Raw genomic sequence first — 16,181 nt, forward strand, 5'->3', positions numbered from 1 at the left:
GTTCAGGTGGTTAATTAATCTCACTGTTAAAAATATTCGCCTTATTTCCAGTCTGAATTTGTCTAGCTTCACCTTCCAGCCACTGGATCCTGTTAGACCTGTCTCTGCTCGACTGAAGAGTCCATTATTAAATCTTTGGTCCCCAGGCAGGTACTTACAGACTGTGATCAAGTCGCCCCTTAACCTTCTCTTTGTTAAACTAAATAGATGGAGGTCCTTGAGTCTGTCACGACAAGGCTGGTTTTCTAATCTTTTGATCATTCTCGTGGCTCCTCTCTCCAGTTTATCAACATCCCTCTTGAATTGTGGGACCCCGAACTGGACACGGGATTCAAGTACCAGTAACACCAGTGCAAATATAGAGGTAAAATAAGCTGTCAGCTCCTACTCGAGAGTCCCCTGTTTATCCATCCCAGAGCATGTTGTTGTTGTTGATCACATTAGCTTGTTGTTCATCACGCCGGGCGCTCATGTTCATCTGATTGGCCATCATGCCTCCCAAATCTTTTTCAGAGTCCCTGCTTCCCACGTAGGGACCCCCCGATCCTGTAAGAAAGCAGTTCTTTGTTCCTAGATGGATACATTTACACTTAGCTGTATTACAACACACGCTATTTGCTTGCGCCCAGCTTACCAAATGATCCAGATTGCTCTGAATCAGTGACATGTCCTCTTCGCTGTTTATCACTCCCCCAGTTGTTGTGTCGTCTGCAAATGTTATCAGTTATGATTTTCTATTTTCTTCCAGGTCATTGATAAAAATGTTAAATAGCATAGGACTAAAAACCAATCCCAGGGTAAAACAGACCCACTCAATGACAATTCCCCGTTTTACAGTTATATTTTGAGGCCTATCAATTAGCCAGTTTTTAAACCATTTAATCTGTACAATGTTGATTTTATATATTGTTCTAGCTTTTTAATCAAATAATTGTGTGGTGCCAGTCCAGTGCCTTACAGAAGTCTGTAAGTATATTATGTATTTATATTAAATATATCATTTTTAGATGACAGATCTGAGGAACTGTCCCAGACTGAGGTGTCATTAGAGGAGGTTTTGGAACAAATTGATAAACTAAACAGTAATAAGTCACTAGGACCAGATGGTATTCACCCAAGAGTTCTGAAGGAACTCAAATGTGAAATTGCAGGACTACTAACTGTCGTCTGTAACCGACCATTCAAATCAGCTTCTGTACCAAATGACTGGAGGATAGCTAATGTGACGCCAATTTTAAAAATGGGATCCAGAGGTGATCCCGGCAATTAGAGGCCAGTAAGCCTGACTTCAGTACCAGGCAAACTGGTTAAAACTATCGTAAAGAGCAGAATTGTCAGACACACAGATGAGCATAATTTGTTGGGGAAGAGTCAATGTGCTTTTTGAAATCATGCCTCACCAATCTACTAGAATTCTTTGAAGGGGTCAAGAAGCATGTGGACAAGGGGGATCCAGTGACTATAGTGTACTTAGATTTTCAGAAAGCCTTTGACAAGGTCCCTCACCAAAGGCTCTAAAGCAAAGTAAGCAGTCATGGGATAAGAGGGAAGGTTCTCTCATGGATTGGTAACTGGTTAAAAAGATAGGAAACGAAGGGTAGGAATAAATGGTCAGTTTTCAGAATAGAGAGCAGTAAATAGTGGTGTCCCCCAGGGGTCTGTACTGGGCCCAGTCCTATTTAATATATTCATAAACAGGGGTAAACAGTGAGGTGCCAAAATTTGCAGACTGCAAAGAGCTACAAAAGGATCTCTCAAAACTGGGTGACTGGGCAACAAAATGGCAGATGAAATTCAGTGTTGATAAATGCAAAGAAATGCACACTGGAAAACATAATCCCAACTATAAATATAAAATGATGGGGTCTAAATTAGCTGTTACCACTCAAGAAAGAGATCTGGAGTCGTTGTGGATAGTTCTCTGAAAACATCCACTCAATGGGCAGTGGCAGTCAAAAAAGCAAACAAAATTATTGGGAATCATTAAGAAAGGGATAGAAAATAAGATAGAAAATATCATGTTGCCTCTAGATAAATCCATGGTACGCCCACAACTTGAATACTGCATGCAGATGTGGTTGCCCCATCTCAAAAAGATATATTGGAATTGGAAAAGATTCAGAAAAGGACAACAGAAATGATTAGGGGTATGGAATGGCTTCCATATGAGGAGAGATTAATTAGGCTGGGATTTTTAAGCTTGGAAAAGAGATGATTAATGGGGGATATGATAGAGGTCTATAAAATCATGACTGGCATGCAGAAAGTAAATAGGGAAGTGGTGTACTCCTTCATGTGTTATGAGTACTCCTTCTCATAACACATGAACTAGGGGTTGCTAGATGAAATTAATAGGCAGCAGGTTTGAAACAAACAGAAGGAAGTATTTCTTCACACAACGCACAGTCAACCTGTGGAACTCTTTGCTAGAGGATGTTGTGAAAGCCAAGACCATAAAACGGTTTAATACAGAACTAGATAAATTCATGGAGGGTAGGTCCATCAATGGCTTTTAATCAGAATGGGTAGGGATGGTGTCCCTAGCCTCTGTTTGTCAGAAGCTGGGAATGGGTGACAGGGCATGGATCACTTGATGATTCCCTGTTCTGTTCATTCCCTCTGGGGCACCTGGCATTGGCCACTGTCGGAAGACAGGATACTGGGCTAGATGGACCTTTGGTCTGACCCAGTAGGGTCATTCTTAATTTCTTATGTAAACACTATTACTTTTATCAACCAAACTTGTAATCTCATCAAAAATATATAAACTTAATTTGACAGGATCTGTTTTTCATAAACCCATGTTGATTTGCATTACTTACATTACCTTATTTTAATTATTAATCGAATCCCACAGCAGCCACTCCATTATCTTACCTGGGATTGATATCATGCTGACAGAGTTATAATTACACAGGTCATCCTGATTACACTTTTAAAATATTAGCACAACATTAGCTTTCTTCCAGTCTTCTGGAAATTCCCCAGTCCTCCAAGACTTATTGAAAATCAACATTAACAGTCCAGCGAGCTTCTCAGCCAGCTCTTTTAAAGCTTTTGGATGCAAATTATCGTGACTTGCTGATTTTAAAATGTCTGACTTTAATAGCTTCTATTTAATATCCAGATACATTGGTGGAATGGAAAGAGTGTTATCACCATACAATGAGATTGCCTAAATCTGTTTTTTTCCCTAAATACAGAATAGAAATATATATGGAATGCTCCTGCCTTTTCTGCATTACTGTTGATAATTCTTCTATTTCCATCTAGTAACGGACCAGTACTGTTGTCAGGATTCTTTTTGTTCCTGGTATGTTTTTTAAAACACTTTGTTATTGTCCTTAACTCTGCGGGCCATAGACTTCTTATGTTCCTTTGCTTCCCTTATCAATTTTCTACAGTTCCTAAATTCTGATATATATTCATGACTATCAACTTCCCCATTCTTCAATTTGTTGTGGTGTATGTGTGTAAACACATTATTTTTTATAGGTGCCTTCACTTATCCTCTAACCCAGGTGGTTTTTTTAAACCGGTACACCTTCTTCCTCGATTGTGGTTTTTTGGGCAGCTAGTAAGGTGTTCTTAAACAATTCCCAGTTATCATTCAGATTTTTCTGATTAAATTGTTCCTCCCAGCTGATTTGTCTCATATTCGTTTTCAGCTTTGTGAAATTGGTCCCATTAAAACACCAAGTAGATATAACTGGTCTGGAATTCATTGTTCTTGGACATTATAAATGTGATCCAATCATGGTGTCTTTTACCTAAGTTACCATTAACTTTTAGTTCTGTGATCTGTTAGGATAAAGCCTAATAAAGAATTCCCTTGTGTTGAGTTAGGAAATTGTCATCTATAATGTTTAGAAATTCCAAGGATGTTTTAGTACTGGCAACATGAGACCTGCAATGTATGTCGCTCAAATTGAAGTTCCCCTTGATCACTCAGCTTTTCTTCCTAAACATTGCAGATAGGTGCATAAGGAGCCTGTCATCCTGTTCTCTAGTGTGATTTGGGGTCTGTAGCAGACACCAGCTAATACCCCCCCCATCTTGTGCTTGATCCATTGGACATTGATCCATAAGCATTCAAGAGCATTGTCTTCTGAGTTATCAGTGACCCAGACACAGCTGATACCATTTTTGACACAGAATGCCCCTCCCCTCTCCCTCCCCTTTTGCTTACTCAGTCCTTCCTCAGTAAGTGATAACCACTGATTTTAACAGTGCAGTCATTGGCATCACCCCACCCGGTGTCAGCAATGCCAACTAGGTGGCATTTACGGTCACAATGAGTAAGGCTAAGATTTTGTCATGGATAATAATAACTAATAACTGTAGCAGTGTCCAAGGAGCTGCCAGGGTCGTCCTCCTTCCCAGAGGCGGTGGAGAGCCGCTGGGGTCCCTCTGCGCCATGGCCAGGGAGCCGCTGGGGTCCCCCTGCTCCACAGCAGCTGGCAGGGAGGTGTGGGTGTCCCCCTGCTGCCACGGCTGGCAGGGAGCTGCGTGGATCATCCTGTCCCCCGCAGAGGCTGGGAGGGGGGTACCTCACAGCTCCCTGCTGCTGCAGGAGGCAGCGGGACCCTGCAGCTCCCAGCTGCCGAGGCTGAAGTCACGGAGGTCTTTGGAAGTCACGGATTCCGTGACTTCGGCTACTTCTGTGTCAAAATTGTAGCATTAACGATGAGCAATTCCGATTCCTCTTGGCAGTTACCCAGGCTCCTCGCACTGATGTGTTGGCAATTTAAAAATTTCTTCTTTTCACAGCCTTTGGTTCCATCATTAATTTTGTTGTCTTCATCTCAATTTTGTGTTGACTGAAGGCTCGTGTTTTCCCTGTTTTTACCCTCCTCTGCTGCTGTTAGTTTAACCCCCTCCTTACTGCTGTGGCTAGCCAGTCCCCGAGGAGATTGGTCCCCCATCTATTGAGGTGGAGTAAATCGGCGTAGCCCCCTTGACGTCCCCATGGATTTACAGCTGCGTGAGTTTGTCACCTTGTGTTGCTGATTTTTCTTCTCTCTCTCTTCTAGAGATAGAACGGATAATCCAGCTGGACTTGGACCTGCAGTACAAGACCAACATCCAAGAGCTGTTTGAGGAGTTCGACCATTTCCTGCAAGGAGCCGTCATTGGGATAGCCAGAGAGATGCAGCCTGTCTACAGGTATGCCAGTGTGTGTGGCACTCAGCAGAGGTGGCGAGACAGCAGCTGGCGTTCCTGTGCTTTGCTCACATGGAGACTTACCGTGCAGAGCAAAGTACAGAGATCCCATGAGTCCTGCCTACTGGGGCTGTGTATTGGGGGTATTCAGAATCTGGTGTCTGTGTGAAGGGAAACATACAGGACGCTGTTCTTTGCCTCAGTCATTAACTCCATGTGTCACTTCGGACAGAGAGGCCAAAACTTGCAAAGCTGAGTTCCTGAAGTCTGTACATGGGCTCCCTGGACGTGGCCGGGCTCCCTGGACGTGGCCTGGCTCCCGGCCGTGCTGCTCCCAGAGGAGTTGCTGTGACTTGTGGGTGCTAAGGCCGCTTCTCTCTAGGTGCCTACAGCTGGATTTAGGAGCCTAACTCTGGGCGTCTCCATCTAAAACCTTGGCCACAAAGATTCAGTTCTGTCAGTCAGAGCAGCAACGGTTTCCCAGGCCAAGGTGGGTGCCAGGTGACAGCTGCATATGTGTTTTGCTAGTCTGACCACTGAGCCGAACCAAGTTCTAATCACAGGCTCTGTGCAGTGCGGCCATCCTCCTGGCCTCTCTGCTCACCTCGGGGGGCTGCGTGCACGGCATCGTGGTGATGCTAGGTGTAAATGGGTCTCACCCTCCACTTCCTGCACCGATTTCAGACCACATTCAGTGCTAAAAAGTGACCCCGGCCAGGGAATCCCTGACCCCAAACACGGTGAGCACCTCCATACTAGGGGCCACTCTTGGCTCCTTGCACTTGATTGGTTCTTTCGTTTCACTGCAGGCACAGAACAAAAGGGAGGAAAGCGAGGCTTTGAACTGCCTGAAGGGTCCTGCTGGAGTGCTGAGTATACGGGCTGGGAATATATTGACTTGCATGTTGTGTAGATGTGGGTTTCCCACATGTCCTGGAGGCTACTGCTTTTGCTGGTGCTGATTTCAGTTGCAGTCAATGATTTTTGTACTGAAAAATGTCCTTTGCTCTAAGACATATTTGTACGAATGCTGGAGACTACACACTGATAAAACTCAGTAATCCTGCTTTGCAAGCTCGACCCAGGTGGAGAATTCAGGAGTTCAAGCCGCAGCCTGCTCCAACAGAGCCAAAAATGTTTCCAGTCACAGTCACAAGGCCTGGCAGGGGCAAGCGAACGGCATTTCCAGTGTCTTTGTGTTGGTTTCTCTCCACTATTGCCGGGTGAAAGAGTCACATAACCAATAGCCACTAGCCTGGCTGGGTAGCTAGTGACTCCGAGGAGCCCCTGACTGACCCTACACCCCATGTAGAAATCGGCAAAGGAGGATAGGGAGAGAAACCGTTTTCCCTTCTCTCTATCCCTGACACAGCATCTGGGATCACTAGAGCTAGAGACATTCACATGGCTTCAGACCACAGTATGATCTTTTTAAATATGTGTAACCGCTTCTGAGAGTGCTGGGATTTCTTTAAGGAAACGTGACTGCTTCCAGTGAGAGTCACTGGCCTGGGACTTGGCCTGGTTGCTAAAACACGATAATCCTTTTGAAATGTTTTTCTGTGAGATTAGGGTCCATCTCCAAGCTGTGCCTTGGTTTCACATTGGGAGTCCTCTTGCAACATGAGCTCAGTGGGATCATGGATCTGGATTCACACGCTAATGAACTCCTCACAAAGTAATTGTCCGACCTGGGTGTCTCTTGGCACCATTGAGTCGCTTGTGCTCAGCAGGAAGCCCAGACTGAGCCAGTGCAGAGTGAGGTCCCGTTTCCTTTTCAGAGACAGAAATGTGGGTCAGGTTTCAGGCCATCAGCGAGGTGTAGGAAATGGATGTTTTCACTTCCTTGACTGGGCCAGGCTTGTGGATAACGAGGAGCCAGGGTTTTCCAGGGCTGTCGCCCTTCACCACTGCAAATCCCAGCAGCTGGGAAGTGGAGTTAACAGAGCTCTGGCGTCCCCCGTCACAGCCAGAGCTGAGTGTGCACCCAGTAGGCCCAGAGATTCACGGAGCTCCCCCTTGGCACCTCAGTAAGTAGCCTCGTTTTCAGCAGAGCCCGGTGTGTTGGGAGCTGAGCCATTCCATCAGCTTGGTCTTGCGTGATCAGGGTGACGTGGCCCTGGAGCCTCAAGCGAGCTCCAAGCTGCACAGCATCCATGGTGATGCACAACCATCCAGTGCAACGGGAACCTGATCCATTGTTTTAAAGGAATTGAAGGTATGTCAGGGTCTTTCCCTGTCCCTGCTGCCGCGCCCACCCACCACTCCCCCTCCTGCCAGGTTCATGGGGGTTACAAACTCTTATATAAAACCAAACCCCGCCCATGCTGCTGTGCGAAAGAGCCACAGAGACTGGGAGCCTGGCTGGCTGGCTGCTCAGGGACACAGCGGCACCGCTGTGCACAAGGGCTGCTCCTGGGCACAGAGTAACCGAACTGCCAGCCCAAGGGATGTGTCTCTGCCTCTCTCACCTCTAGTGACCATACACGAGGCCTGTAACGGTGGCAGGGAAGAAATGCTTCAGACAGTGGCTTTGAGTTTGACGATGCCCCACAACTTCACCCCAGCTTTGGGGACAGACGAGCCTAAAACACAAACCATAAAGACGGTGGTGTGAGGGCAATGCCAGGCTCCTTCATGTGCAGAGAGAAAGTTGTTATTGAAGAGAGGTGCAGGGGAGTGATCTGAGCGCAGACCAGGGAGCTGGAGCGAGCTGGCAGACCAGGTGCCAGCTCATGCGAAGGTCCCCAGGTCCCAACTGAGCACGGACACGCCCACAGCTCGAACCGAACTGGCTCATCTGGGTGCTATGGGTTTAGTGTTTAGACTGTATTGAATGCTTGTGAGTTGCTGTTTACGTTAATCTCACATATTACCATGTAACATGGGATGCAGATATTCTATGTAAGCATTGATACAGTAAGCCCCTGTGACTGCGTAATCGCCAGACAGGGGAGGGACATTAACTAGTGTAAAGTGCTGGTCTCCAACAGAAGGAGACCATCCTGGCCAACAAGGAAGGCCCATCGACACCAGACGGGCTAGTGTGGGACATTAAAGAGGATAAAAGACTTTGTTGCTCTGCTCTTCCCCCACCCCAATGAAGATGAGTCTTGCAAGTGGCTTCCTCCCATCCGCTGAGATCACAGTTCAGGGCACGTGGGGGGATGGGAATAAAACGCCCTAAGAAGGAGGACTGGACTCTGGGGGCAAGGTTTTTAGGCACAAGCAAGAGAACCCCAGTGCTTAGCTTGGGTTAGCCCTAAAGGACATATAGAGCTTGCTTTTTATAGAAGCTTCTAGTACCTTTTGAAACTTAAGATGGTAGCTTATTTGTGTATGTAAATTTACCTGCTTTAACCTTGTTCTTTAAGCTCTTGTTTCCTTTTCCTATTTAATACATCTTTAGTTGGTTTATTATAAGATTGGCTACAAGCATTGTCTTTTGTGATAGGATCTAAGGTGCCTCGGGAAAGTGACTGGTCCTTTGGGAGTGGGAGTAACCTGAATATTGTTGTGATCCTTGGTGTCAGGGACCATCTGTCACACTTAGGTGGAGAGACAGATTGGAGTACCCAAGGAGACTGTCTGTCTGTGACTCCATGTGAAGACTGTTATAGTGGCCGGGGAGTTTACACTTGCTAATCTGTCGGTGAAATCTAAGTGTAGAACTCGCAGCCAATCTGAGGTTTGTGCCCTGGTTCCTAACAGTCTGCCCGGAGCTTGGTAGTCATGACCTGGAGCCGCTGCAGGACAGCTTGACACCAGGAGCCCCCAAGTTCTAATCCCAGCACGGATCTAGGTGAACTCGGGCAGGTCGCTGGAGCAAAGCTCCCTTGGTGGCCCGTAGACAGAATTCGAACTCTGTCCTCGGGCGCCTGTCTCAAGGTGCCTGATTTACAAGTGTGCTGAGCACCTGCCGCTCCCATGGACCTTCCATGAGACCTGGGCAAGGGCTTTGCTGAATTACAGCCTAGAAGGGACTTCAGGGTTTGTTCTGCTGTGTCTGACTCCTCGGGGGGCCAGGGGAACACTGCTACCCCGTGGGCACCGTTCCTCATCTCTGAATGCAGCAGGAGCGCGCACGCCTGCTGTCAAATTCAGCCGTAACTTCCTGCCTGTAACAATAGTAATTCCTAGCTCTGACACAGCATTTTTCATTAGAGACTAGTAAGGTGCTGTGCAACGTGAGTCAGCAGCATCACTCCCTTTGTGCCTGTGACGCGTGTGGCCGGCTTTCCGCACAGTGCAGTCAGACTAAAGGAGCAAAGCAGGTTCTTGCGGTGTCATTTCCAGATCCCCTTTGAGGATGTCTCCTCTAAACTGAAATTCACAATGTTCTGATTAGTACGCAAGGAAATTGATTTAGTTTGGCCTTGTCTGTTCAAAAGACGAATCTCAAATTTCGTTGTAATCGAGGCTGACCCAGATCCTCACCGTGAGATGCCTTGATGAGTTGGTTGTACCAGATTGGCTTGCACAAGGGTTCTCAGGTGGAGCGGCTCAGCTCCCCAGACTGGAATTGCTGGTTGTAATAAGTGTGTGCTTAGGGAAAGATCAGAAATTTACAGCTCTTCATGTCTCTTCTTTTCCCATTTCAACTGTTAGTAATGGGCATTAATAATTAAATCTTCTTCCGAGGGGAGCCCAGCCATACTATGTACGCTGCTGGCTGGCCGGAGCCAGGATAAATTCAGTGCTGGGTGCACAGACATGGCGTGGATTCTGCTCCCATGCCCAGTCTGTATAACGGACAGGCAGCGGCAGGCTTGTGCCCAAAGGCAATGTGCCAATGTTTAAGATTTGTTATTTATCAGTCTAAATGGATTTTTCTTAATATTGGAAATTAAAGACCCAGATTCTCTCCTGCTATGAGACTCTGTGCAGCAGGTGGGAGGCTTGGGGCTTCCTGGTTTTCAGCACGTAGCCCTGCCCCCCCAGCCCTGGGGCTGCTCTCACCTGTGCCACCTGGCAACCGTCCCCACGGGATCAAAGGCTATCGGGGGCTAGCTGAAGTGCAGCAGTCTCTGGCCACACACGCTCCCTTCACCCTCCTCCAGGGGTGGTACGGAAGCTGGGTACACTAGCATTGCTGGGTGGGTCGAACAGTGGCTGGCACCGGGGGGTATTTTTACTGTGCAGAGGCCTACGTGACACCAGTGTGCCGCTTGCACCCTCGTGACGAGAGCCATGGGAGAATGAGCTGCATGCAACCTGCCTGACAAATCGCCAACCAGCTGTCCCCTGAGCTCCTGCTGTAGATCTGTGTTCCCAGGGAGAACGCACAGGCCAGGAATAACCAGTCTTGACTTTCAGGACCCTGACTGAGTTTGCTGGGCTGGTAGAAAATATCTTATTTGTAATTAGAGCAAATTTGCTCGGTTTGAGAGAGACTGTATATGGAGCCACAGTACCATTTGTTCTCTGACTTTGGCTCCCACCCTGCAGTCAAATCCCGGCACCCATCCAGAGAGTCATGACTGCGGGACCAGGGCTCGTCTTTGCACACAACCCTTCTCGCTCTCCGGGGTTGGCGAAGCCAGTGGGACCATGTGGGGGACGTGTTCTGGCTAAATGGATCCCTTTCCATTTAACACTGTTTATTTTTTTAACAGTTTTGTGAGCGGAGCTGAAACGAAAGCGGCTGTTTGCTGCGCCCTTGTGATGCTGGTGCATAGCTCAGGGAGAGGAATGGCAATGGGCTGTGGTGCTTGTTGTCACCTCTAGGTCTCTCGTCCGAAGCCGGCTCAGTGGCCACATTTAATACACCACAGGGACTAGCTACGGTGTTGCAGAGTCAGATTTCAAGGTTAACGTCAGACTGAGATCATTGTACAGTGTTCGCAGTGTAGACTCCAGGAGTCTGTGTGCATGGAACAAAATGTGTCTTTGTTTTCCAGGAATGCCTCAGAGGTAGAATGGCTCTGTGTGTGGTGGCTGAGGCCGGAGCAGCCTTATGGGTAGCTCTGGAGGATGTAGCCTGCTAACCCCTCTCTGCAAGTGATCTTGTAAAGGCAAGTTGTGGTTCTCGGGCCAAGTCCATGAACGATTGGCCATCCCGGGAGGGCTGAATAAGGGTGTAGTGCTTTACTTTTTGCTGTCAAAGGAAAGCACCTGCATGGTAGCAGACTGGGGTGTGGTGTCCAGCGAATATTCATGGCAGTGACAGGCTGGGTGAGTGGTTATTTATATCCCTATTTCATGTTTTCAGACCAGTTTTTGCTTCTGACTGATCCTCTCGTGTTTGGTTTGGATTATCCGTATTGTTGTTTTTATCCATATTAAAAACCCAAGACTCCCTATCCTCCAGCCATCCAGGGCATGGAGAGCTATGGGGTAGCCAGGGCACCCACTCCTGCAGAACTCCTCTTGCTCGTTAGCACTGAAACCCCCTTTGGTGGAAGGCTTGGCAAACAGAAACCAAACAAACAACACAAGAACCGGAGCTAGGACCCTGATGAAAATGGTGCATTATTTATACAGAAAAACAGGGCATCAGAACTGCAGCCAGGTCCTTTCTCGTGTGCCCTGTGACCCAGGGATGGATTGAAGGCGCTGCTTGCGGTGCCTGAGGCCGTGCTGGCTACAGGTCTGGGGGGACCCTGCTTTTCCCTTGTGACTTCCTCCCTGCTCCCTTGCAGCTTTGACAGGTCCCCTCTGTGGGTGCGATGGTGCTGCAGCCCCAGAGTGAAGCTGGCAGAGTGGTGTTTCAAGGATTGGCCCCCGGTTGGTTGCCCAGGGTTCTGCGATCCATGTCCAGCATCAAGGTGCACGTTCGCCTGGGGTCAGATCGCGTTTGTGCGAGCAGTGGCCGTGCCCAGGGCCATGTGCTGCGGCTCTGACTGTGCTAGGAAGTGCAATGCCTCTTGTGCTACCCGTGGTGTCGGCACAATAACAGGCAGGGCTCAGGCATCTTGAGTAGCGGGTCATGAAAACCTGCCCGGGGCAAGGCTAAATAGCACAGCAGTAAAAACGCCCGCATGCTCACAGCTGTGCAGAAAAACACACAGAGAATCCAATCCCATAGTGCAGACAAGGCCCGGAGATGCCTGAGTTCATGCCATCAGTGGGCCTGGGGTTTCCTTTACCCATGTATTCATCAGATTTCCTTTGACCCCATTCTCCCTGTCCATCCGGAGTCAAATCACGTCTGCCCTGTTGCCTGTGATCACATGTTCACTGTCTCTTATGGGCCATCATTGTGTTACTTGTAACCTGTTAAAAGTTAATGGTAGCTTAGGTACAAGTGATCATGACTTGATCACATTTATAATGTGCAAATAGAATTAAGTCAAGACCAGTCATATATAGACTTGGTGCTTTAATAGGGCCAATTTCACAAAGCTGAAAACAGTTATGAGCTAAATCAACTGAGAGGAAGAATTTCATCAGAAAAATCTGAATGATAATTGGGAATCATTTAAGAACACCAAACTAGATGCCCCAAAAGGCATAATCCCACAACTGAGGAAGAAGGCCATGCTGGTTAAAAAACTGACCTGGTTTAGAGGGGAAGTGAAGGCAGCTATAAAAATAATAATATATGACAAATGGAAAAACGGGGAAGTTGATAGTAATGAAGATAAATCAGAAGTTAGGAATTGTAGAAAATTGATAAGGAAAGCAGAGGGACACAAGGAGAAGTCTATGCCAAGCAGAGTTAATCACAGTAAGAAGGAGTTTTTAAAATATATTAGAAACAAAAAGAATCCTGATAATATTTGTGTATTAGTAGATGGAAATGGTAGAATTTTCAATAACAATGCCGAAAAGGCAGAAGTGTTCAATAAATATTTCTATGCTATATTAAGGGAAACAAGAGATGATGCAGTCTCATCATATGGTGATGATAACACTCTTTCCATTCCACCAATATCTCTGGAGGATGTTAAACAGAAGCTACTAAAGTTAGACATTTTACAATCAGCAGGTAACTTGCCTCCAAGAGTTTTAAAAGAGCTGGCTTACGAGCTTGCTAGACCATTAATGTTGCTTTTCAGTAAGTCTTGGAGCACGAGGCAAGTTCCAGAAGCCTGGAATATTTAAAAACTGTAAACGGCATGACCTGGATAATTCTAGATCTGTCAGCCTGACATGGATCGTGGGCAAGATAATGGAATGGCTAATATGGGACTCAATTAATACAGAATTAAAGCAGGGTAATGTAACTAATGCAAATCAACATGGATTTCTAGAAAGTCTGATAGATTTAGATTATAGTGTTGATGTAATATACCTAGACTTCTGTAAGGTCTTTGACTGGGTACCACACAATTTTGATTAAACAACAATTAATTAACATGGCACACATTAAATGGATTAAAAACTGGCCAGCTGATAAGTCTCAAACTGTGACTGTAAATGGGGGAATCATCACTGAGTGGGTGTGTTTCCAGTGGGGTCCCACAGGGATCGATTCTTGGCCCTTAGCTGATTAACATTTTTTTCAATGATCTGGAATTAAAATGACACCACAATTGGAGGAGTGATAAATAATGAAGAGGACAGGTCACTGATACAGAGCGATCTGGATCGCTTGGTAAACTGGGCACAAGCAAATAATATGGGTTTCAGTACTGCTAAATGCAGATGGAAACCTCTAAGAACAAGGAATGTCAGCCAGACATACGGGATGGGGGGCTCTCTCCTGGGAAGCAGAGACTCTGAAAAAGGTTTGATGGTCATGGTGGATAATCAGGTGAACATGAGCTCCTAGTGTGATGCTGGGACCGAAAGAGCTCATGTGATCAACAATAACAACATGGGCTAGGACTTGCGTGACCAGATGTCCCATTTTTATAGGGACAGTCCCGTTTTTTGGGACTTTTTCTTATATAGGCGCCTGTTACCCCCCACCCCCTGTCCCGTTTTTTCACAGTTGCTATCTGGTCACCTAGCTAGGACACGCAGACTGGGGACTCTCGAGTAGGAGCAGAGAGGTTCTTTTACCTTTATATTTGTCATTGGTGTGACTGCTGCTGGAATACTGTGTCCAGTTCTGGGGTTCACCGTTCAAGAAGGATGTTGATAAACTGGAGAGGGGTCAGAGAAAAAAGAATTAGAGATAATGCCTTATAGTGAGAGACTCAAAGAGCTCGGTCTATTTAGCTTAACAAAGAGAAGATTCAGGGGTGACTTGATGCCAGTCTGTAAGTATCTACATGGGGAACAAAGATTTAATAATGGACTCTTCAGTCTAGCAGAGGAAGGTCTAACAGGATCCACTGGCTGGAATTTGAAGCTAGACAAATTCAGACTGGAAATAAGATGTAAATTTTTAACAGTGACAGTGATTAACCACTGGAGCAAGTTACCAAGGGTTGTGGTGGATCCACCATCGCTGACATCTTTAAAATCTAGACTGGATGTTTTTCTAACAGATCTTCTCTATGTTGGGGCAGTTCTCTGGCCTGTGTTATACAGGAGGTCGGTCTAGCCGAGCACAAAGTTCCCTCTGGCCTCGGGATCTATGAATCTACACACACAGCCCCTGTCAGAGTAGATGGGGAGTGTTTAATCAGAATCTTTTTTTCAACGCCAAGGTGAAATGCTGCTGTTCCCCTGCATGCCTCCCAGGGTCTAGGACGCAGGTTCCCGCTCACGCCATCCATTTGCATTTCTGTTTTCTGTTTTTAGGCTTTGTAACCATAAAATGCTGTCGGTGCAGAAACCCGGAGCACTGAGCTGCTGGGCAGTATCAGTACAAATGCTTGCAGGAAATGTAACAGTAAGAGAGAAGCAGATAGGAAACGGCCCCGAGCCTGCGCTCATATCCTGCAGAGTTAGGGGAAACCTCCACACAGCAGAACAGGGTGGTGCTGGAGTGTTTCCAGTCACTGACTCATGCTGAAACAATGCCTGGGTGATGTTTGTGTTGGACAAGTGCATTTCCAGAGCATGACAGTCTCTCAGCCTGTCCGAGAGCGAGTTGCTGAGGTTTCTGTTGCGTTGGCTGGGGATGGCACCTCTCCTGAGCAGTGATGGCTCAGGTCGTTGCACTGCGGCTTGTTACTTGCAGGTGATGCTCTGCATGTTTCGCTCTCCCCTGGGATCCCAGCATTGTGGCCCAGCCGTGCCCTGGCAGGTTTGCTTTGGCGGTGGAGTGGACAACACAATATCGACGTACTCAGTGGGGTGCAGATGCTGCTTTCTGTGGCATGGATGCACCGTGGGTGGGAGAGGGTGTGGGGAGCCTGCACGGGTCCCTCCTCTGGCATGTTATTAAATACCATTGAAATGTAAAGCTGGATGTGTCCCGTACCCTTTCCTGAGCTGGGCTCGCCCTTTTCTGCCAGCTGCTGTGTTTTGACCCAGGTTCTTTTCATGGCTCAGACATGCTGTACTTCCTGCTCCACTTGCATCAGACACACGGTACAGGGGATTACAAATGTCTCTGCAAGACTGGCCACAGGAAGGGGCTGATCCAGCCAGGTGCTGAGCACGCTCAGCTGCCCTTGGCTCCAGTGGGAGTTGAGGGCACTCAGCATCTGCGCAGGACTGTGCCTTAAGCTAGAATGTGCCGGTAGGTTCGTAGTGGCAGCACTGGGCTCTGATGCCGCCAGCCCTTGGTCCCCAACAGGATGTGGGTTATACAGGGACTGTGTGTGAGGTTTGCAGGTGGGGCCCCTTAAGGACAGTCCGGTGCCTGGTCACATGTTCTCTGCACGTAAGGGGACTAACGCCTGGGCTGGTGCATCTGTGTTAGCGTAGGGGATTGTGGCCATGGCATCAGCTCAGCCCCAAGATTTATATTAGCAGACGGGGTTCTGCGCAAGGAAGCACTTATGCAAAGTCATAATCTTTACAAAGCTTATTGCGCCTGCTTAGCGTTCCAGCTAATCGGGTGTGCTGCTTAGTAACGTGTGCACCGGCTGGCAGAGGGCTGGGGACGATGCTCTTCGTCCAGCAGCTGGGCTTCCGTGCCAGCTCCTGAGCTCACTGAGAGTGACTATCATTTATTATTAGCATTGCCGTGGTGCCCAAGAGCCCCGGCCATGGACCAGGCCCCAGCGCTGCAC

General features: G+C 47.4%; 1 protein-coding gene across 4 annotated transcripts in view; it reads left to right on the plus strand.

The window, feature by feature from the left end:
• The window catches only part of XXYLT1 (xyloside xylosyltransferase 1), a 107,074-nt gene that overhangs the window by 62,267 nt on the left and 28,626 nt on the right, over positions 1 to 16,181 (plus strand). For all 4 annotated transcript variants that reach the window (XM_048864539.2, XM_075132013.1, XM_048864538.2 and 1 more), the window contains one exon: positions 5,034 to 5,166. In XM_048864539.2, the coding sequence (XP_048720496.2) occupies positions 5,034 to 5,166 (133 nt within the window). The remainder of the gene's footprint in view (positions 1 to 5,033; positions 5,167 to 16,181) is intronic.

The sequence above is a fragment of the Caretta caretta genome, chromosome 9 (assembly GCF_965140235.1).
Source record: "Caretta caretta isolate rCarCar2 chromosome 9, rCarCar1.hap1, whole genome shotgun sequence".
Classification (NCBI taxonomy): domain Eukaryota; kingdom Metazoa; phylum Chordata; order Testudines; family Cheloniidae; genus Caretta; species Caretta caretta.